Source organism: Cyprinus carpio, chromosome B24, assembly GCF_018340385.1.
Source record: "Cyprinus carpio isolate SPL01 chromosome B24, ASM1834038v1, whole genome shotgun sequence".
NCBI lineage: Eukaryota > Metazoa > Chordata > Actinopteri > Cypriniformes > Cyprinidae > Cyprinus > Cyprinus carpio.
In genome coordinates, this window is record NC_056620.1 from 3,137,195 (window position 1) to 3,161,742 (window position 24,548).

General features: G+C 34.9%; 2 protein-coding genes across 3 annotated transcripts in view; one reads left to right on the forward strand and one right to left on the reverse strand.

The window, feature by feature from the left end:
- Positions 1 to 1,405: 1,405 nt before the first annotated feature.
- On the reverse strand, positions 1,406 to 7,466 carry LOC109049366 (isopentenyl-diphosphate Delta-isomerase 1-like). Of its 2 annotated transcripts, none has more exons than XM_042751614.1 (5): positions 7,141 to 7,466; positions 6,491 to 6,663; positions 6,275 to 6,367; positions 5,317 to 5,447; positions 1,406 to 2,372 (listed from the first exon to the last, which is right to left on the reverse strand). In XM_042751614.1, the coding sequence occupies exons 1-5, from the start codon at positions 7,236 to 7,238 to the stop codon at positions 2,055 to 2,057; spliced, it is 813 nt and encodes a 270-aa protein (XP_042607548.1). In that variant the 5' UTR covers positions 7,239 to 7,466; the 3' UTR covers positions 1,406 to 2,054. The 2 variants fall into 2 exon arrangements, with proteins under 2 accessions (XP_042607548.1, XP_042607549.1); XM_042751615.1 differs by having other exon boundaries at positions 6,491 to 6,680; positions 7,141 to 7,465.
- Positions 7,467 to 8,278: 812 nt separating this feature from the next.
- LOC109058933 (WD repeat-containing protein 37-like) overlaps positions 8,279 to 24,548 on the forward strand; it is a 38,624-nt gene continuing 22,354 nt past the window's right edge. The window contains exons 1-6 of the mRNA XM_042751616.1: positions 8,279 to 8,504; positions 10,562 to 10,668; positions 11,613 to 11,791; positions 16,458 to 16,554; positions 17,009 to 17,104; positions 17,646 to 17,710. Of these exons, the coding sequence (XP_042607550.1) occupies positions 11,654 to 11,791; positions 16,458 to 16,554; positions 17,009 to 17,104; positions 17,646 to 17,710 (396 nt within the window). The 5' untranslated portion in view covers positions 8,279 to 8,504; positions 10,562 to 10,668; positions 11,613 to 11,653. The remainder of the gene's footprint in view (positions 8,505 to 10,561; positions 10,669 to 11,612; positions 11,792 to 16,457; positions 16,555 to 17,008; positions 17,105 to 17,645; positions 17,711 to 24,548) is intronic.

The window sequence follows — 24,548 nt, forward strand, 5'->3', positions numbered from 1 at the left end:
TACTTTGTCTTGGCCACTTCAAAGCCTTAATTTTGTTTTTGAGCCATTCAGAGAGGGGCTTGCTAATGTGTTTGGGATCATTGTCCTGCTGCATAACCCAAGTGTGTTTGAGCTTAAGGTCAGAAAAACAGACGGCCGGACATTCTCCTTCAGGATCTTCTGATAGAGTGCAGAATTCATGATTCCATCAATTATGGCGAGTCGTCCAGGTCCAGACCATCACACTACCTCCACTGTTGCTATGATGTTCTTTTTATGAAATGCTGTGTTGGTTTTACGCCAGATGTAACGGGACACACACCTTCCAAAAAGCTCAACTTTTGTCACATCAATCCACAGAATATTTGCCCAAAAGTCTTGGGGATAATCAAGATATATTTTGGCAAATGTGAGACGAGCGTTTGTATTCTTTTTGGTCAGCAGTGGCTTTTGTCTTGGAACTCTCCCATGGATGCTGTTTTTGCCCAGTCTCTTTCTTATTGATGAATCATGAACACTGAGCTTAATTGAAAGCATGTGAGGCCTGCAGTTCTTAAGATGTTGTTCTGGGTTCTTCTATGACCTCCTGGATGAGTCGTCATTGTGCTCTTGGAGTAATTTTGGTAGGCCGGCCACTCCTGGCAAGGTTCTCCATTCTTCCAAGTTTTCTGCATTTGTGTATAATGGCTCTCTGACCGTGGTTCGCTGGAGTCCCAAAGCTTTAGAAATTGTCTTTATAACCCTTTCCAGACTGATACATGTCAACTATTTTGTTTCTCATCTGTTCTTAAGTTTCTTTAGATCGCGGCATGATGTGTTGCTCTTTAAACATGCTTCATTTTGTCAGACAGGCTCTTTTTAAGTGATTTCTTGATTCAACAGATCCGGCAGTAATCAGGTCTGGGTGTGGCTAGTGAAATTTAACTCAGTTTTCTAAAATAATGTGGTTAATCACATTCTTTCATGATTTAACAGGAGGGGGCAATTAATTTTTCACATAGGGCCAGGTAAGTTTGGACAGGTTTTTTCCCTTAATATATGAAATCATCATTTAAAAACTGCATTTTGTATTTACTTGCATTATCTTAGTGTAATAATAAAATTGGTTTGATGATACTTTTATAAATACACTATGAAATGTGTTGGGTCAGAAAGATTAAAAAAAAAAAAAAAATCAATTAATACTTGTATTCAGCTAATTAAAATGGGAGTAAAAGTACAAAAAAAAAAATGTTTCATTTATTTTTTAAATAAATGCTGTTCTTCTGAACTTTCTATTCATCATTAAATCCTGAAAAGATGTCACTGTTTCCAAAAAAATGTGAAGCACAATTGTTTTCAACATTGATAATCAAAAATGTTTCTTGAGCAGCAAATCAGTATATTAGAATGATTTCTGAAGATCATGTGACACTGATGGAAGGAATGATGCTGGAAAAAAATCATTTATTATTTAAATTCATTACATTTTAACATTATATTCAAATAGAGAACAGTTATTTTAAATTGTAATAATGCAAGAAAATTCCACAATATTGTTAATTTTACGGCATTTTTTATCAAATCAGATATAGTGAGCTTCTTTTAAAAAAACATATATATATATCTTACTGAGCCCAAACATATATATATCCACACTAGATTTGGTAATTAAAATGTATTATTGAGAGGAACACCTTAGGGATGAATGGATGGATTCATAATATGGATAATTGTCCATATTCATTTCCTAAAAAGTGTGAAATGAATGGGTTAAAATTAATAAGACTACGAAAAAACCAAATTTTATTTTACTTCCATAATAATTTCTTTACATCACTGTAAACCTCATAATGAGTCCTGATAGTTTTATCTACACAACACACTCTTTCAATGAAACCAGGCACTCCACACAATCCTCCTTCAGTCCTCCGACACACAGACAGCAAAAGCTCAGTGTTCCTGCAGCAGTTTGAAAAGTTTTCTAAGAACTTTAATGCTAAATATAACTCCCTGCTTGTCCAAACATTCACAAACAATAAGACGAGCCCTTCAGTTCTTTTATTAACCGTTAACGTGTCCTGTCCAGACGTGGCCTACATGCGGTGGATCCCGTCGTGGTCGATGAACTGTTTGAGGTCATGGAGGTTGTCCCACCACTTGAAGAGGAAGGTTTCTGCGATCAGGCTGAACCAGGGCGTGATCTCCAGCTCTTTCCGCCGGGCTTTCTCCAGGATCTCCTTCAGCTCCTCTTTGGACACGTAGCAGTGGCTCTGGATCTCGTTGGCGTCTGGATTCAGATCCACGTCTTTCTGCATGAAGAGGATGTAGTCGATCTCGTGCTCGCCCCAGACGCCGTCTGACTGGGCTTTGTAGTGGATGCGGGTCAGGTAGCTCATCTCTTCTGGAGGCACCTGGGACAACAAGCAGCTTAGCCACGAACCTCCAGATTTCTGAAGCGTCACACATTAATGCGACACACATTTTTTGTACAGGGTTTCTGCAGGTTTTACAAAGACTTTTTAAAACCTTTTAAAGACCAAGTTAAAGGGATACTCCACCGTTTTTTCATATTAAACTATGTTATTCCCTTAACTAAGACGAGTTGATACATACCTCTCTCCTCTCAGTGCGTGCACTAAATCGCTCTGTCTTGCGGCGAAACTTTGTTAGCACTTAGCTTAGCCCAGTTCATTCAATAGGGGCCAAGCAGAGAAGCTACCAAACACCTCCACGTTTTCCCTATTTAAATACAGTTACTCGAGTAGCACTTTGACTTGGCGCAGTAATATCTTCATGTGGGGAGCGGGGGCCGGTGAGAGGACTTTTCACGAGTGAAGATATTACTGCGCCAAGTCAAAGTGCTTCAGAGCACTTGCTATGGTATTCCGCCATACAATATAGTTATCCATTTTACACACTTAGAAAAGCGCAACGTTTTGTTTTGTGTCACCGTCCTAGGTCGAGTTACACTACTCGAGTAACTGTATTTAAATAGGGAAAACGTGGAGGTGTTTGGTAGCTTCTCTTATTGGCCCCTATTGAATGAACTGGGCTAAGCTAAGTGTTAACAAAGTTTCGCCGCGCACCAGAGCGATTTAGTGCACGTACTGAGACGAAAGAGGTATGTATCAAATCGTCTTAGTTAAGGGAATAACATAGTTTAATATGAAAAAACGGTGGAGTATCCCTTTAAGAAAATGTAAGGAAAATTTTTTATAAACTCTTCATGTAAGTCTCTAGGGAAGAGACAATGAGCTGTATTAGCAACACTTCAAGTTTTAAAAATACAGCTTCTAACAGATTTCAATTACTTTGTATTTAATTTTTAAAACTATTACTGTACATCTGATCACAAAAAAATAAACAAACAAAAAAACAACAACAAGAGAAGTTCAACTATCTATATTTTGCATCTTTATTTAAAGATGTTCAGATATCTGTATTGGAAAACAAGACAAAAATACTTAGAAAGATATAAATTTTTTCGTAATGCATGCAAGATTTAAAGCCATGACTTTTTGATTTTTTAGACTTTCTGCACTGATGTAAGACTTTTTAAAGCTTTAATTTGTGGAAAGGGAAATCAAGACTTTTTTAAAACCCGCAGAAGGCCTGTGGAACAGAAATAACTTTTACTGTACTTCTGATCGCACTGCAAAAAATTTTTTTAGTTCATGTTTACTCGAGAATCAAACTGATATAAGATGAGTTTATGATGGAAAATAAGACATTTTCCAGCAATACATACAAGATTTAATGCCACGACTATGAATTGAAGACGTTCTGCTTGATTTAAGACCTTGTTAGGCCTTAATTTGTGAAAAGGCAAATCAAGGCTTTGTAAGAGAAGCGGTGTTGTCTCAGTTAGTGATGTTTTGTATTGGGGTGTGTAATGGTTTCCCAGAGTCACGTGATTTAAGTATATTTATGGCTCTGTTTCTTTGAAGTATGTTTAGAGTTTCACTTTGCATGACGGAAAGTTTGATCCCTCGGATTTAATTCAGTTACATTTTAGATAGCCAGTTATATGACGAATACAAATTATTTCAGGAAAATTTAATATTTGTCATATTCATAGGTGCACTGTATTATTCTTCTTATATAATTACATCAAACTGATATTCATACTGGTATTAAATTGCACAATCAGATACAGAAATTCACACACTGTAAGGCGTTTATTTGTGCACGTAACTTGAATCGACGTGTGGCGGATGCTTCGCCCTTTCACAGGCTTTTGGCTGCTATATTTTTATATATAGCTGTTTTCGACACTCTCGAAGTTTCACATCTTTTCCCGAAACAGTGTTGGCAGATTGGGCAGGTTCCCGCCCAGTTGGGCTTCTTTTGGTTACGTCAGTACGGAAAAAAATGCGTTGGACAGGTTGCTAAAATTTGGCCTGCTTTTTGATACAACTGGTGGGTGTTTCAGTTTCCGTGCTTGTAACGTGGGAAATTCCCGTAAATATTTCAGCGTGAAAGTCGCTCGGGACAGATTACGGAATGTATCATTTGCACGTGCTTTTTAAACAGTAAGACAGCTTTCTGTGAGCTCACACCCAAAGCGCGCGCCCATAGCAAAGCGCGCGCACGACTACAGAATTAAGTTGTGTTGCGACCTTATTGCACGTAAACGACCAAATACATACAAAATTCCTGTCTTGATGGAGTATTCACGTAAACAGTTGATTTATACTAAACATGGTCAGTTATAGGCTATTAAGTGAATGTAAACAGTTAAGAAACAAAACTTACGTGTAACAGTTAGATCCATGCCTGAGGTCTTAAAGAGACAGCAACCTAAATAAACCTGCTTCTGCCTGTAACCAATGTTTATTTATTCATTAAAGACTAACCAGTGTTATTTTAAAGTTAAATAGATTATTCAGTTTCTGTGATATTTCTGTACCTGAATATTACTGTTATATCTACCTGAAAAACTTAAAGCACGGTTCATTTTATTTGTATCTTGTTATTGTATTTGTTTGTGCCACTGCTTGTCATTTATCTATTCTTATTTTATGACTGACTGTTTACATGACTTTTTTAGTTAAAATTAATTCAATTCAGTGTTTGAAATCAAAGTTTGTTTTAACTATCTCCCTCACAATACAAATATGAATCATCAACATTATAATTTGAAAAACACAAATACAGTGGGTGACGACGTTTAGGTTGGATGATTTTTTTTTTTTGTTATTACACATTTTGGGCTGGTACTTTTTTAAATGGGTGGGTTTTACGCTGTAGATGGGCTGGAGATCTTCAATCCAATCTGGCAACACTGTCCCGACACAGTCAGAGGAAGCGTCAGTGCTTCACGGGGCTTCATTTGCCCATCACTGGTCTCAGTACCTGATCGGTGGGAATGCCGAGCTCCGCTTGCAGGCGTCTCTGAGCGGCGCGTCGGACCCCGATGGCGTCCTGCTCCTCCAGTTCACTGGCGGTGTGGAGAGGGTGACTGCAGCAAGTGTTGGTAAAACAGCCTGGAAAACCATATCAGACAAGCTAAACTTTATTTCAGCTTATGACAGAGCCATGTTTAATTCATGCTCACCTCTCCGTATTCTGTATCATAAAGACCAGAAACTTTATACACTGAGAAATGTATTGAACATTGGTGTTTTCATCATACCGCCAACATTTTACAATAGCAATAAACCAAGTCTTAGGCTATTAAGCCATTTTGTGAAAACCAGTGGTTTAATGGAACAGAGAGGGAGTACTTAGGGTCAGGTTTACTAAACAGGGCAATTTAGCATTAAAGCACAGTCCCATGAAAGTACAGATGGGAGGGGAAACTCCTACAAATGCACATGCAATAAACCAGCCACAAAAACAACTGTAGCCACGTCTTTTCATCACTCAGTGTTTCTGTGTGTCTTGAAAGTAGTTTTTTAATGCCAAAAGAAGCTGCTAATAAATCTGGCCCTCATCAGTTGTGTGACTATTTGCCATGTAATCACACATTTATGAAGAAAACCCCCCACAGAATTAGTATCTGATTTCTGTGAAGAATTAGGAAATGAGAAAAGGCATCCAGTGTTGTTCATGCGAACTAAAACGAAAACTAGAAAAGCGGTTTTGGTAACTGAAGTGAAGCTGAGATACAAGTAAATCTAAATATTAGATGAAAAACTTTGGAAATGTTGCCTTTAAATCAATTAAACCATTAAAATGAATAAAACTACAATATAAACAAATTCATTCAGAACAACAGATTAAACCAGAAAATATAACGGCTAATACTAATAAATAATTCAAAAATAGGAAGAAATAGTATAGAAGTAATATGAAAATACCAGTGGCAGACCTGGAAAGGTGATTTTGGCATTGGATCTCTGCTGAAGGAGCAGCTTTTCCTCGCTGTTAAACAGGAAAACACTGAATGCTCGGTGCAATAATCCTGTCAGTGAGGAGGCAAGGAAATCATCCAACTGAGGACTTTATATATTCAGTACTAAATAAATCAATGGTAAAGTTTGCTAACATACACATGCATTATAATCGACAGTAAAATATCATGCACCTTTATCAATATTGGAATTAAGGTGGCAGTTTTTCTTGCTGTCAGCTCCAATCCTCCGGTCATCGTCGTCGATGACGATGCACATCTCCGCAAGCAGCTGCACCTGCTTCTCATCCAGATGATCCGTGTTAATCTCCGGCATCCTGACAGAGGAACCGAGCCGCCTCAACCCACTGCAAACACACACACTCTTTCATAATGCACACATTTCACATAATAATTATTAAACAAACAGAAGACAGTTGCTCCAAAACAATCGAAAACAAAACGTATATAAATAAGGCATTTTGGTAAACTGATAACAACATTTAGAGCATACTAATAAATATACATAATTGTTTAATAACTAAATAATATAATTATGATATTGTTAGATATAAAAAAAAACTATTAAATAAATAAATAACACAAACACATTTACACTTAAAAAGTTTAACATATTATGCAAATAGCATAGACGTAATAGTAAAGAACGTAAACATAATAATAATAAATGACACTTAAATATTTTACAATAATTGTTGCAAAAAAATCTAGAAGTATTAGTTTAGCATAGTGCTAAGTTATAAGGACACATAATTTAGGCCCTGTGAGATCAGTAGCTGATAAAGTGAATTGTATAAATGTTCTGCAGATGTTGCTGCACTCACCTGTGAAGCTGTGGAGCAGGTAGATGCGGAGCTCGAGCTCGAGCAGCGGGTTTGTTTACTCTGACGAGCCGCGCAGCCGCCCACAACGCGCGCGACATGAGCGCACTCCGCACCGACCAATCACACTCCAGCTCTACCAACACGCCATCACACCACGCGCTGCTGCGCTTCTGCTACACAGCTCAACGATAAATACACCAGCGCTTCACACGCTCGCGCTGCTGGATGGAGTGCTAATGCTCGAGTCTTTATTAGCTCACGCACAGAGATAAACTGATCACTGCTGGAGTCTGGCGATCACACCGATTTCCGCCTACAGATGACGTTTCATGCCAAAGGTTTTGATTGGCTGTTGGGGGTGAAGCCGTCCTCGGATTGGTGAATATTCATCAAGGCTGTCTTCCGGGTGTGGTTGAGGGGAAAAGCCTAGTAAAAAATTTTAAAAAATAAAATATAACAATTTATATATTATATTTATATATATTAATTACAGTAATGTAACTGTTAATGTACTGGAAATAACACATTTAAGACAATAAAAAAATCTATAATAATAATACGAATAACAACAGCAACAACATTAATATTATAAAAGTATAATAAAAATAAGGCTATATTTTTCACTTTCAATATTTGGAACACGATATCAAATACAGTAATTTATTGTTTGACAGTTGCTGCTGGAAATATCAGCACACAGAGACCCAATTAAAACAATCAAATACATACATTAATAATAATAATAATGATATTATTTAAAATATATTTAAAAAATACAGCTTTAATCAATAATTTAATTGATGTCAACAATTTAATAAATACATACATGAATAAATATTTCACGTGAAATTATATTTTCATCTGACATCTCATGTAATCGATATTTTTTCGCATTTAGTTGACTGTTCAATAGTAAAATATAATTAGTATTAGTACACATAGCTTCTATATGTGACTCAAAATAATTTAGTAAATTTCCCTCAATGTAAAATTTCACTGTAATCTGAATAATCCATAATTGAATAATTATAATTTGTTTACAAATGAATGAAAATAATCTATGTGTTTTTTAGTATATTAAAACATACCGGTGGGGGAAAAATAAAATTAAAGTTGAGACTTTTATTTTGAAGTTGTACATCCGGTCGGAGGCCCGTCTGATCTGTTGTCATTTCCCCTTGCTTCATACTCTGCTGACAGTGTCGGGTTTGATTAAAAAACATCACAGTGTGAAAATCCCGGTTAATTAGTTGACAGAATCCGCCGTGTGTGTTTGTGTAGATCATGCTGGAGGACTCCAACACACAGCATCCCTCCATCAGCGACTGACAGACGCGCTCAGATCTTCTGAAGCGGTCATAAGGGTGAGTATTATTGAACGCCGAGGCGCTAGTGTTCGTCATAACGGAGGATTAACTGTGCGCTGATCATCAGAACCACACTTTATCATCACACACACACACACACACACACACACACACGACAGAGCTGCGTCACACACTGATAACCAGCAGCGAGCTGAACTCTGTTAGTGCTGTTTTAACCGAGCAGGCCAGCTGACCTTGCCTCAGACTGCTGTGTGTGTGTGTGTGTGTGTGTGTGTGTGTGTGTGTGTGTGTGTGTGTGTGTGATCAGATCATTTCGCTGGATTCTGGGACTGATATATCTCCCATTTTCTATAAGTGTGTGTGTGTATCTGTGTGAGACACCTGTGTGTGTGTGTGTGTGTGTGTGTGTGTGTGTGTGAGAGAGAGACACCTGTGTGTGTGTGTGTGTGTGTGTGTGTGTGTGTGTGTGTGTGTGTGTGAGAGAGACACCTGTGTGTGTGTGTGTGTGAGAGAGATACCTGTGTGTGTGTGTGTGTGTGTGTGTGTGATCAGATCATTTTCGCTGGATTCTGGAACTGATATATCTCCCATTTTCTATAAGAGTGTGTGTGTATCTGTGTGAGACACCTGTGTGTGTGTGTGTGTGTGTGTGTGTGTGTGTGTGTGAGTGAGACACCTGTGTGTGTGTGTGTGTGTGTGTGTGTGTGTGATCAGATCATTTCGCTGGATTCTGGGACTGATATATCTCCCATTTTCTATAAGTGTGTGTGTGTATCTGTGTGAGACACCTGTGTGTGTGTATGTATGTATGTATGTATGTATGTGTGTGTGAGTGAGTGAGACACCTGTGTGTGTGTGTGTGTGTGTGTGTGTGTGTGTGTGAGTGAGTGAGACACCTGTGTGTGTGTGTGTGTGTGTGTGTGTGATCAGATCATTTCGCTGGATTCTGGAACTGATATATCTCCCATTTTCTATAAGTGTGTGTGTGTATCTGTGTGAGATGTTTGTGTGTGTTTGTGTGTTTGTATGTGTTTATGTATGTATGTGTGTGTGTGTGTGTGTGTGTGAGTGAGACACCTGTGTGTGTGTGTGTGAGTGAGACACCTGTGTGTGTGTGTGTGTGTGTGTGAGTGAGACACCTGTGTGTGTGTGTGTGTGTGTGTGTGAGAGAGAGAGAGAGAGAGAGAGAGAGAGAGAGAGAGAGAGAGATTCAGGGATTTTATTTGTTGTGAGACAGGAATAATAAAAGATGTCATTTTTGTCGTTGTGGCAGAGGGTCATATGTTTTCATTAGTGATCTGCAGGAAGTCGTACAATTGTAAAACACTTTAAAACGTATGAAGAAACATCATGGAACTTCAATATTGCCATTTTTGGACAATATACCATGACATTACAATGGTGTTTACATGCTTGTGTGTGTGTGTGTGTGTGTGTGTGTACAATGGTACTATGATTCACAGTACATTAATTGGAGTGCGTCTGTGTAGTACAGTTCTATGTTTCATAACAGCAACATAACTGTAGTCTCCCACGATCTGTTTCTCTTAAATTGAAATTTCACTAGGATCATGTTTTATTTTGTCAACTTTAAATCAAAATTGATATTCATTTTTTATTTATTGCTTGTCTTACTGTGAGCTCTTTAGAAGTAAATATTACTCCAGAACCCCCAAAATTTTTATTTTGTAATATTTCTTCCGTTAAAAATGTAATATTCTCTCCATATCAAAAACTAAGGGGTTATGAATGACAGAATAAGCTTATAAAATGACTAGCCTCTGCACGGCTGAGTGTGTAGTGTGCTGTACAGTGCATCGTTTGGGATGTAATGATTTCTATCTGGGAAGAATTAAATCCAGTGACACAAGAGTTTGCGTGACAGAAGTGCTAATGCTGCAGGTGCATAAACTTCATGCATGTTTTCTTTTTCCCCACTAACCCCTTCAGCTCAAACTTGTCTGTTTTAGCTGCTCCATCCGTCCACCTCCTCCTGTTATTGTAGGTTGTGAATGCCGTCACTCCGTGCCTGCAGCGCTCCCTCTCTTCACTGTCATGTTTGTGAACGATAGATGGTGTTGTTTTGTGTTCAGTGCTGGAGTGCGGCCCTGGGCTTCCTGTTGAGATCTTCTTCATCACTTTTAAGCGGTCGTCTGAGGATGTGTCTGCTTTCTTTATCATTCACTGCTCTCCATGGCTGGTATTTGTATTTTTATTTTGCACGCCCTTTATCTAACATTATGTTTTTTATTTTTTTTATGACTTGTTAAGATGCTCAGGCTGACATGAAGATTTCTGTTGTATGTTATTGTGGATAATGGCCTGCTTGCCTGATATTATCTTTTAATTTAACACTTCATGAACTCACTTAACATATTCCGTTTACATTAAAATAACATTCATTGCTTCATCTAAAAATGCAAGTATGATGGGTTTTCAAAAGGAATGTCCGAGTTTTTTTATTTTTATTAAAAAGGACATTATATTTAGCATTAAGAAAATGTCAATCATGCAAAAATGTAACGATCACTTTCATGATATTTAATCTAATTTCTTCTTATCTTCTTGTTATTGTGATAAGATTTTTTTTTAATGCAGTATCAGAAGATCCCATTCTTAATATTGTAAGGAAATAATAGTAAAAATTTTGCTACAGCAGTGTGAGGAAATTTACAGTGAAGCAAAAATCTTTGTTTCTGTAATGCGAAAAAAAAAATATTCTCATCAAATCAATTTTCTTTCTTTTTTTAAATTTATTTTTTTAAACAATATATAAGCCTATATATAGTAACAAAAATGTCCAGGACGTATTTCATTGTGAAAAAAAGGTCCTGGACATTTTATTAGATTCATCTTGTCATTTAGAGTCATATTCAGTTTTACAACAGCTTCTTTTGAACATTTCAGTTTTATTATGATGTATGCATAACTAGCATTAAATCAGCCTGCTCCCATAGTAAAGACAACATATTCCTCCAGTATGTCATCAACAAAGGCTAACTTTAAGTTTCCTCCCTCAATGTTTAACTTGTTATTTACACATCACATACAGAAGTAGTGTATACAGCATAGTGTCCAACAAGGGACACATTATACTCCTCCACTGCTGTAGGATGAGGCAAACCCTGCCGTGTGATTGCTCAGTTTCAGGTAGGAAGTGCGTAGTGGGACGTCACTGAGGAGTGATGCCTGTTGAAAGTGGAAACAGCGCAGCCGCCCGTCAAGTCAAACAGAAGCGCAAGTCGCACAGTCTCTCCATTAGGAGGACCAACAGCACTGAGCAGGACAGGCCAGGCATGCAGAGAGACATGCTGGAGGGACAGGTACGTTGTTCTTTGTCTTTGTTTCTGAAACTCACATGACCACGTAGAGATCCCGGTTTGCATTTCACTATTGTGTGAGCGTGCTGTCATGCGCAGGTGCACAGTCAAGAATGACACACAGCCAGTTCTGTGACATTGTTTGTAAAAAAAAGTTTTTGGTAACCACCAAATCATGACAGCTGGGATGTGGAAGTATCCGTGTAAACACGTGTCATGTTGTTTTTGAATAATTTGCTATTGTTTTAGAATTTATTGGAATTTTAAAAAGAAAAATGTTTGGACATGATGTATTTTAGACATATTCCATTTCCAGGAAGCCAAAGTTGATTAATTAAGTGTTATTATGGAAAAATCAGAAAAGTAAATTAAAACATGTTTTTCTTTATATATACATTTCAAAAGTAAAATGCAATGCATTTCTGGCCATAAATTCATTTTAATTCTAAGTTTTCATTCTGGGTGTCTTATAAAGTTGGAAATGCCTTCAACCCACTTACATTAAAAATGCAAAAATGCTACTAGATTACATTTAATATATATATATATATATATATATATATATATATATATATATATATATATATATATATAGAAAAGACGGATTGTAAATAAAATAGAAATATAATTTTTATTATTATTATCTTAACTGTTTCAGGAGACAGTGTATATAATTTCCAGGAAGCCAGTGTTGATTGATTAATTAACTGTTATTATTGAAACAACAAAGTATTTTTTTTTCCCTAAAAAAAAAAAAAAAAAAAAAAAGCATAATAAGGAACAGCAAAAGGAAAATAAAAGTAATGTAATAAAATTCAAATGACCACAAATTAATTTAAATTTTACGTTTTCGTTCTAGGTGTGTTATAACATTGGAAACAAAAAATGCTGCTAGATAACACTGAAAAACTCATTTCTGGCCCTGAAAAAAAAGCAGTTAAACATATTTAAATTAATATCAGAAAAATTCATTAACTTTGAAATCACTAGAATACTGAAATCCAAATGTAAAACTGACAAATAACAAAAAATACACTGAATTGAAAGACAAATTGTACATACAGTAGAAATAATAACACCGTAATAACTTTATTGAGAGTGATTCTGGTTTGAAAGAATGGAAAGGAGTTTGAATACTGGTGTCATAAAAATTTAAATGTCACAGTCAAAGTCCATGTTATACCTGGTGAACAAATGACCTGAGTTAAGTATTTCTGTCAATGAGTAGTTTTGTCATTGTTTGGTACTGTAACGTCTCCCAGGAATTTACATCCTCTAACACACAACGTTTGTCCTAAATGATCTGTTATCGACGCACATTTCTTACACAGACATTACTGGAGTACGTCAGCCATAAGAGCGGCCTGTACTCATGTCAGTTACAATTGTCAGCTTTCCCAGTCAGTCAAGTTCTTTATCAGTTTAAGTTCAAATATGACTTTATTACATGTTCCTGAAAAGTTTTCATGCGTTATTTTGAACAAAATGTTAAAATTAAAGTCTTAAAGGGGTCAAATGATGTTGCTAAAAAGAACATTATTTTGTGTATTTGGTGTAATGCAACGTATTTACGTGGTTTAGGGTTCAAAAACCACATTATTTTCCACATACTTTACATTAGTGTTGCTCCTCTCTGCCCTGCCTTTCTGAAACGCGTCGATTTTAATGAAGCTCATCGTTCTGAAAAGCGAGGTGTTCTTTGATTGCCCAGTTATCCAGTGTGTTGTGATTGGCCGAATACCTCAAGCGCGTCACGGAAATGTTAGGCTCTTTGCTGGAAACACACAGCGTCTTCATGACTTGGCGGCAGCGGCAATAATACTGCAGCGAGAATCAAAGTTATGCCTTCTTTCTTTGCATATACATGCATGAGTGGTGTTATGCAAATCTTCCCACACAGTGACGTAGATTTGTTAGGGTGTGTTTAAACGAGCCGTTTTAGGAAGGTGTGGAAGAGTCTTAACTTTTATAAAGAATATCTCTTTGGGTATGAGACTTTCATCTATGCGACTTTACAGATCTTATATATGCACACACAGCTTGTAACACTCCAAAGACAAAGGAAAACATGAAATCGCATCATCATCATGACCCCATTAAGAGCAGTCTAACTCATGTCAGACTTGAGACATGATGCCATTTGGTCATCTGTTTTATTGATACTCCTTGGAGGGTATCTATATGGTTTGTACTCTTCTATGGTCTATAGCCTCATCCATTTTTAAAGAGCGGCCCACGCTGGAGTTCGATTGTTCGTTTATTCCTCTGTAGGGTCATTTCTGATTGGCAGTCCCTACTGTAAACCGTTCACTGGATTTAGACTATACCGCCTTTCACCCTCTCAATGCTGTCATTATGTCCAGTTGCTATGGTGATCACAAGTTTTAGGATTGAGCAGGTTTATAAGAATAGACGACAAGCTGTTGTTTATTAATTGCCGTCTCTCTCTCTCTCTCTCTGACACATAAGTACATGTGGTACTGACAGAATGGAGAGCAGTTGACTTCGCTTTTACACTGTTTTCATTGGTTAACTGTTGTCCTGGAGTAGTTAATATGGACATAGCTAATCTAAACGACACAACAGCAATGTTTGTTTGTGGATTGCTTTTCTTTATGTAGTTTTAATCAGGCTGAAAGACTTGGAACTTCTTATCTTTGATAATGGAGGTAAGTTGATTTGGTAGATTAGTTATGTTTTTGAATAGAGATCGCTTTACTTTTTTACTTTTCCAGATTTTGTTGTGATTCTTTTCTGTTGGTTCTTTTCTGTCCTTAGTAATATTTGGTTACTCCAAAAATAAATTATGCATTTAGGACAGAAATGATCTGTACTGAAGCTTGAAAGCCTGTAGAACAGCAAGATATTTTATGTAAAGTTAAGGTAAACATTAACATAACCATGAAGTTTTTTTTTTTTTTTGGAAAAGGTTTTTATAGCAGCATGATATTTAATATAAATGGTTAAATGTAAAGTTTCAGAGCAGCAAGAAATTTTACATAAACTTTTAAATGTTAAGTTTAAGAGCAGCATGATATTTCATGTAAACTTTTAGAATTGTAGTATATTTTATCTCTATTAGCAGCATGATATTTTATATAAATGGTTAAATGTAAAGTTTCAAAACAGCAATATATTTTATGTAAAGCTTTAAAACAGCAAGATATTTTATGTAAACATTTAGATGTAAAGATGCAAAGATATTTTATGTAAACATTTAGATGTAAAGATGTAAAGCTTTAGAACAGCAAGGTATTTTACAAAAACATTTAGATGTAAAGTTTCCGAACAACAAGATATTTTATGTAAACATTTAGATGTAAAGATATTTTATGTAAACATTTATATGTAAAGATGTAACGATATTTTATGTAAACATTTAGATGTAAAGATGTAAAGCTTTAATACAGCAAGGTATTTTACAAAAACATTTAGATGTAAAGTTTCAGAACACTAAGATATTTTAAAACATCAATATATATTAAAGTGTGATTTAAAACATCAATATATTTTACGTAAACATTCAGATGTAAAGTTTCAGAACAGCATTATATTTTACGTAAACATTTAGATGTAAAGTTTCAGAACAGCAAGATATTTTATGTAAAGCTTTAATACAGCAAGGTATTTTACAAAAACATTTCGATGTACAGTTTCAAAACAGCAAGATATATTAAGTAAAGCTTTAATAGAGCAAGGTATTTTACGAAAACATTTAGATGTAAAGCTTCAGAACGGCATGATATTTTAAGTAAAGCTTTAGAACAGATAGATATTTTACGTAAACATTTAGATGTAAAGATATTTTATGTAAACATTTATATGTAAAGATGTAAAGATATTTTATGTAAACATTTAGATGTAAAGATGTAAAGCTTTAATACAGCAAGGTATTTTGTAAAAACATTTAGATGTAAAGTTTCCGAACAACAAGATATTTTAAAACCTCAATATATATTAAAGTGTGATTTAAAACATCAAGTTTTTTAATGTTTTAAAACAAATTGTGATTTAAAACAGCAAGATATTTTATGTAAACATTTAGATGTAAAGTTTCAGAACAACAAAATATTTTAAGTAAACATTTAAATGTAAAGTTTCAGAACAGCAAGATATATTAAGTAAAGCTTTAATAGAGCAATGTATTTTGTAAAAACATTTAGATGTAAAGTTTCAGAACAGCAAGATATTTTATGTAAAGCTTTAATAGAGCAAGGTATTTTACGAAAACATTTAGATGTAAAGCTTCAGAACAGCATGATATTTTAAGTAAAGCTTTAGAACAGATAGATATTTTACGTAAACATTTAGATGTTAAATTTCAAAATGGCAAGATATTTTATGAAAAGTTTTAGAACAGCTGAATATTTTACATAACATTTTAGATGTAATGTTTTACAACAGCAAGAAAATATTTATAGTTTATTAGTAGATTTTGGTATTTGTTATATTTTCTCTTAAAAATAAACTATTAACAAGATCCCTTCAACATTTCTTGTGTTTTAGTAGTTTATTTTTATGTGTTAACATTATTTTTAAATAGTCAGAATGTACAAAGTAGAACAGTGCAAAATCCACATTTATCATTTGTTGTAATTTCAGTTTGAAGGCGTTTTGATGATGCATTCTCTGAGTATGTGTAACATGGATTCTTTGATTCAATATCTAGGACTCCAAGTTGCCGATGGCCTTAAGGAGTAACTTACTGGACCTCTTTGGACAGATTGAACGGGAGTTTGAAAATCTCTACATTGAAAACTTAGAATGTGAGTAGTACCAATTAGCTTCTGTCATATTTAACATGCTTTTTTTTACATCTGGACTCTGTTTACTTGACATACTATATTTAATTTAATGATGACAACGCAATCTTTGCACATGAAGAAGAACTGGTTTTAATTTAGCAGTCATCTCACGCTAAGTAAGTTGCATTCTCACAGCATTCTCAAGATCTGAATCCTTAATTGTACTCGGTATTACAATTGATTTGTATTAAATAATGAATGTATAATTTAAATTGTAAGTTGTCATTTGACAAGCATATTAATGTACAGTCAGTATCGAGGTATAAACTCCTTCAGGGTGACGTGGGTCCTCATCAAACTGTTGGGTTTATTTGAATGTATGTTAGTTTGAAAATGTGACAGTCAGTCATTAGCTTAGTTTATCAGCGTATATATCCATATATACAGCCATATCATACGCTCTGTTCTTGTGCAGTGCGGAGAGAGATTGAATCACTAAACGAACGTTTGGCTGGAGAAGGACAGACTGTTGATGGCGGTGATCTGAGCAAAGGAGCCCTGAAAACAAAAGGTACATGCAAAACAAAACTGACATTTAGCTTTTGTTTAATTTCTGCATTCATTATATCAGATCATTGAACAAATAATGACATTGCTTTTCTGATAAGTCAGAGAGAATAATTTATTAACGTTGTGCCTAAAGCTATGCCCTCACGTGACAAGATGACGTTTTAAGTGCAGTTTGCTATTGATTTATCAGTAGATCTGCATGGCCAGGTGTTTGTGGACACCTTCTTCTTTAATTAAGGGGTTTGACTATTTCAGCTACACCCATTTCTAGCAGGAACATAAAATCATATCGCCATATAATCTCCTTAGACAAACATTTACAGTAGAATGGGGCCCTTTTTTGTTTGAGCTTGACAATGCCCTTGTAAACAAAGTGAGGGCCATACATTTATTTTTTTTTCTAATCTGGTCTGATTTGGAAGAACTTGAAAACTTAAAACCTTGAAACCTGGTGAGGATGAAATTGTAAACTTAAAACCTAACAATGTAATGTATAATTTATCCTATTTTTCACTCATAATCTTATAATTTCTTGTGCACAGCAAGTCACAGCACAAGTCAACTTTCCCAAAAGCTGAAGACGACATACAAGGCCTCCACTAGCAAGGTATGATTGTATCTGTGGGGTTATTTGCTGACATTTCACTTTGAGTAAAAGTCTGTTACTGTTGTTTAAGCTCAGAATATTTCTCTCAGAATCACTAATCTCTATAAACGTAATATCTCAGTGCAAAGTCCTGTTCTTTGTAGTCGGCTTACAGACTTTGCTGCTTAACATATGTAGACACTTTAGAAACGAACAAGCTAGGGTTGTCACAATACCAAAATGTGACCAATATCAGTGAAATCTGATGATTAAACCCATGAAGTTCCATTATTGGGACTCCTTTAAGTTTTCAAAATTGGTAAAAGGATAGTTCACCCAAAAATGATCATTCTTTCATCGTTTACTGATCCTCATTACTCATTTTGGGTACTTGGACCTTCAAAGGAGGGACAGAAATCTCTCAAGTTTCATAAATATCTTAATTTGTGTCAGATTGGGTTTGGAATTAAATGAGCAGTAAATGATGACCGCATCTTCATTTTTTGGTTAAGCTATCTCTGTAAGAAATTGAATTCAAATAACGGCATGTACCATAATGGCATGCAACTGACATGGAAATTTTGTGGAATTGACACTATTGAATAACTGGTAAAATAGTATCTTTTCAGTTTTGTTATTGACTTGTGACATCTCTAGAGCAAGCTATTTTAGGTGGTTATGTAAGTTTGTTTTGTCTCAGTGTTGCATTTTCGTAGTGCTGAGTTGTCTGCTCTGTTTGTTCAGTTTCGTTCAATTATACAAGCTACCTCCAGTTTCACATACACATTTCATGGAATTACATACCGATGATGTGATCAGTAGGGGTGTAAAATGTGTCAGTGTTATTTCATGCATTGATCTAACAATGACAGTTCAATGCATCAGTTATGGAATTTCACAGTCTATTATATTATGATATGTAATACCCAGTTTCTTTTACACATTCCTTTATTACCTAAAATTCATTTATTGACTTTTTAGTTTTCACCAAATCCAGATTCCACCACTTCTGACATATTTTTGATTTTACTTCATTACATTTGTATGATTTAATAATTGTGTATTGTACCAAAATATTTGAATCGTACTCAAATATTGCTGTGAAACCTAAAATTTGAGTACAATTCAAATATTCATGTAATTTAGTACAAAATCATAATCAAGTTAAATGCACTGCAAAAAATCATTAACTAGTATCCATGTACACTGTTAGCAGCTTAACAGCAGCTTATTTATTTTTGCTGTGTAGCTACCATATTACATGTTTGCACCCCTAATTTTTAATGTTCTTACTTAAAGAAAACAAAACATGTTTTCAAATGTCATAATTTCTCTCAACTTTCCACATCTCTCCATTACTGGACCCAAACACCTGTGTACTCAAGTAGCTCAATGGTGCTAATTCAAATTAAAATAGTCTTCTTAATGTTTTGGTCCTCATGGATTACAATTGTTCTTTTTTCTCGGTTTCACTGATGTAGCGCTCAAATTCTTTCCCGGGGAAAGTAGGTGGACCTCGCAACTTCAATGTGGGGAACTGGGAGTTATGGGGTGGAGACTCATGGGTAATTAACTCCTCAGTGTGCCAAAATGCATGAACTATCCAACAGTTGGGGGTCAAAGCCCAGTAGTGATGTGCTTGGTGACAAGCCATCAATCTGTGCTTATCTGGCTAACGCTAACACTAATTCAGCATCATAAAACATTAACAAAGACGTTAAGACAAATCTCAAGAATGAGAATTGTTTATGGAATTGTTTAATGGTTGGCTTGGAAACCTTTGATTGGCATTGATTTTCTTCTGCCTGCAAATCTTACCCCATTCAAGCAGTTTGGCCAGAGCAAATGAACATTTGAATAAGTTCATGATCCTAAAGAACTCTATGATGAAAGGCCAAACAGAGCATACTAGTTCTTCAACTGAGCAAACTCTAAACCAGTAAGAATCTTGTGTGCAAAAAAATATGCTATGGTCAAATATCTTGATGGTGAGCAGGGCCAGATGTGCAGGCGGGAAGAGAACCAGGACAGTTGACTAAATCTAACAATGGTATTACCGTATTCTGGTTTAGAAGGGTTTATAGACAGCTCAATTGGACCCAAATGAATCTTTCCCCTTTTTTGTGGAATTTCTGTTCTAACAAACTCTGTTTAACTCTGTTTGTAAATAAATTCTCTCTTTATAACATTAAAAAGTTGATCCCCCTGCTGAGTAGTTCTGTAATGTGGTATCGCTCATACAACCCTCCCCTTCAAAACACAAGATATGACCGAAGAGAAAAACCAACAGCTCTTTCCCCCGTTACAGTGAACATTAGCTGATGTTTCTCGTTTAGTCAGTGTTGAAAATGCTCTCTTGTTTTTAGGCTGTAAATAGTGTATTTTCCTTTTCTGTATTGGGCCTATTGCATTTTGCTTTTTAAATGCCATAAATAGTATTGCAAATGTTGAATGTTCAATATTATTATTTGTTTAAAATTAGTACTGTCTCGATTTGATAAAAACAATGAAAATCTTCCATGATTCAGTCGTGTTGTTGAGCTGAGATCTATGGACAAGGATAAGTACAATAAATAAGAAAATAAGTTATCATAAGTAGTAATAATATTTTACTACATGGTTCTTACATGTTTATTACATACTTGTTAACCCTCTGGAGTCTAAGGGTATTTTTGGGGCCTGGAGAAGTTTTGTCATGCCCTGACATTTGTGCTTTTTTCAGTTTCTTATAAATATCTAAATGGCTAAAGTCTAATCTCACTGTAATCAGCACACACTGGGCTATAATAATATGTGAGCAGCATGTATGTACATGATTGTGTTTTTGAGAAAAAAAATGTTTTGCGTGGTTAGTGAAAAACTAAAAATGTTAAATCACTTGAATAAGGCAATAAAACACATACAGAAAATTGGTTCCCAGGAATTTTGAGAACTGGAGCTTGTAGCCTAGAATTTTTTTTTTCTAAATGATGTGAAAATCATCTTGTTTACTCACTTACAGAAAACAATATATTGATTTAAATTTTCTAAGACACTTTTTGTTGGTAAAAAGTCATATGCGAGTAGGCGTCAACTATCATGAATTCACACCTGAGAAGACAAAGGCCTGCATAATGAGCTGCATAATGAGCCATTCAGTCAGCTGTGTCACTGAGAGGGATGAGTTACAAGAAAGAATGTGAGGACAAAATAACTGTATATAATTTTATGTTTGTAGTTTATTTAGAATATATTTAATTATCCCACAACATAATTTAATATTCACTTGTGAGTGCAGTTAAACAGTTTATTAGGAACAATCAAAGCTGACTTTGAAACTGAATTTTTTTGCATCATTACTCCAGTCACACAATCCTTCAGAAATCCTTTTAACAATCTTATTTTCTACTAAAAAAAAATTTATTGTTATTATTATCATTATTTATTATTATTATTATTATTATTATTATTATTAATGTTGAAAAAGAGCTGAGAATATTTTTTTTTTAGGTTTTTTAGGGGGGATAAATTGAAAGAACAGCAATGATTGTTACATTTGTTACAGTTACATTTATTGTTACATTTATATTATTTACATCAAGCTTTTGAATGGTATAGTAGTGTATATTGTTATTGAAACTTCATATATTTCACTTGATTATACATTTAGTCAGGAATTATAGTTTGGAAAAAGTCTTTGGAAAAAGTCTAACTAGTAAAATGTTTACACGTTATGTAAAAAACTAGTACAAGTATATAAATAAATAAAAAGAGACTTACTCATGTTTATGATCTCTGCTGAATAAAGTGCTTCATTCTTTTTTCTGAGGAAATCCAAATCTCAAATCCTCAACCACATCACATCTTTTTTGGGGTGAATTATGTCTTATTCCTCTCATCGCGAAGCAAACAGTAAAATAAAAAAAACTTGAAGAACAATCTAGCTGCGGTGTCTTCTGTTGTGAGGGCGTATTCAAAAGCCGCGCGCGCTTCAGTGAAACATTTGAATCTCAAAAGCGCGTTCAGCGCGGGGGCGTGGTCGCATTAGAAGATAATGAAGGGAGACGTGAAAGACGGACATCGCGTTGTTTTCATATGGATTACTTTATCACAGAATATTTGTTTTCAGCAGCACTCGTTTAGTTTAAAAGTAGACATGTCAGGCTTTCTATAGATATCTCTCTCATGTCTCTTCGTTGAGTATTCACTGAGTTACAGTTCATTTTAATGACGCATTTGTAGCTGAAGATCAGCGCAGACAAAGGCTGCAGACAGCACTCCTTGTTTGTTATCTTTATTTTATAAGTGCACAAAGTTTTGTTGTTATTATGTCTGTATACAAAAAAAAGTAGACCCTTTACAGATTCGATTGATGTATTGCTCTTCTCTGTACGATCAAAACTGAAAGTGTAATTTAAGTTATTTTCGGGGTTATCAGGAGAAAATACCCCAAAACGCGTATACGCGTTAATCGACTCCAGAGGGTTAATCATTTATAAACGTAATACTTTGTGTTTTAAATAATAGTCGGTTAGAAATGTTAGTTTTGTTGTTTATTTATTAAACTGTGTAATCGTTAAATATTAATCATGAACAACAAATCAAAGCCTTAAAACAGTACTGTGTTTACATAGTTCAGAGGATATATTCTACTTCACAGCAACGGACATCGGAACTACTTTTAGTGGGGTGTTTTTTTTTTGTTATCATAATATTGCGATTTGATGTACTAAAAATGTGCACTGCCATTCAAAAGCTTGGGATCAGCTGCGCCACGCAGATACGTGGTTTTCGTTCAAATCAAAGCATAAAGAAATGTAGAAAACGTATCCGCGTGGTGCAGCAGACAGAACAGCATACGTTCTTTTCGTTCAGTGGATACTCTCCAAAATGATGTAAGTGTGACTCGGAGGAGACAAATTGTTGAATAAAGTCGTTATTTTTGTTTTCTTTGCATACAAAAAGTAATCTTATAGCTTTGTACAATTACAATTGAACCCATGATGTCACATGGATTATTTTACCGATCTCCTGGCTATGTTTCTGGACAATGATCGTGTAAATTACATTGCTGTCTGTGGGAGGTTCAGAGAGCTCTCAGAATTCATCAGAAATATCTTAATTTGTGTTTAGAACGACATGAAGGTGAGTAATTAATGACTGAATTTTCATTTTTGGATGAACTAACCCTTTAAGCAGCACAACTGTTTTCAAGACTGATTATAAATCAGCATATTAGAATGATTTCTGAAGATCATGTGACACTGAAGACTGGAGTAATGATGCTGGAAATACAGCTTTGCTTCGTAGGAATAAATTATATTTTAAAGTATTTTAACATGGAAAACTTATTTTAAATTGCAATAATATTTAGCAAAATTGCATTTTTTTTTCTTTATTGTTTTATCAAATAGATACAGCCTTGAAGACCATAAGAAACATAAAATCTTTCACTGATCCCAAACATTTGAACGGCAGTGTAGTTCTTAGTGAAAGCCCTCTTGTGGATTTGGTTCCATGTAACTTTGAAGGATGTTGTACGTGACAGTTCAAGGAATTTCATGATTGTCTTTGGATGTTTTATTGAACTCTACAGTATGAGAGGAGCTCATTCAGTTACTATATAATCTTGTTTTCTAATATTACAGAGCATTTTCACAGCGCTGAGATGAGAGCTCATTGTGCTTGCTGTGTTTGCTCTTACCTCCAGTGAAATGTCCGGCTCAGCAGTGCTTGGTAGTGGTTAGGCTGCATATTGACATGCTTGCACACCTCCCTCAGTCCATTGCTTTATAGAAGTCATTTGCTTCCTGTGATGCCAAAAGTTTTATTAAAGTTAGGACAATGTACCTCAATACTTCTTTATTCTGAGTATTTACTTTTACAGATGATGCTGGGGATGCACAGATATAGAAATGTTGGCCGATATGCCAATTTTCATAATATTCTTTTATAATTGCCACTATTATAAATCTGTACTGTTTAACTTGGATCATATTACTTAAAAAAAAAAGGAAGAAAAGAAAAGAAAATGGGATTTAAGTTTTAAATTAGAAGTTTTAGCCATATATTTTAGAATTTTAGTTTTAAATACTGTTAAAGTTTTAGAAAATGACTTGCTTCATATTATAAAAACTAAACTAAACAACAACATGAAATGGTCACTGATATATTGTGCATCCCTTAATATTTTTTTGTCAACTTCTGTTGGTGTCATCACTGTAGTTTGCTAGTAAAGATTACTGTACAGTATTTTTTCACTTACCAAAACATATGCACAGTATTTTACAATTTACAGTTGTGCAACTGTAAATTGTAAAAATGAACTATTTAATGTTTTCAGAAGGAGCAGTTGAATGTTAAGTCAAGTGTTGAACCTATTCAAATATCTAAATGCCAAATGATCTGCAAAATATAGATGAAGGATATACTAATATACACTACTAAATATCTTTTTAATGAAAATCTTTTGAAATGCTGTAAATGTTTTTATGGTTAATTTCTATCAATTTAATGCATCCTTGTTAAATAAGTATTAATTTATTTTAAATACTTGCTGTTCTTTTTATTCATTTTCTACTCACGAATCTTGGAAAAAGTATCATACTTTCCACAACAATATTAAGCAGCAGAACTTTTCTCAATTGATAATCAGAAATGTTTCTTGAGGGGCAGATGAGAGTATTTTAAAGGATTTCTGTTGAATCCTGACAATGAATTACATATGCATATTAACAGGGCTGCCCCCTAAAAGTCAACTAATCGTTAGATCCGTCGACCAAAATTTCGCGGTCGCAGAAAAAAAATCATCTGAAGTAAGTATTAGCAACTTTACATGGCCGCTCAATCTAATGTTAACCTAGAGAAATGTCCGCTATTC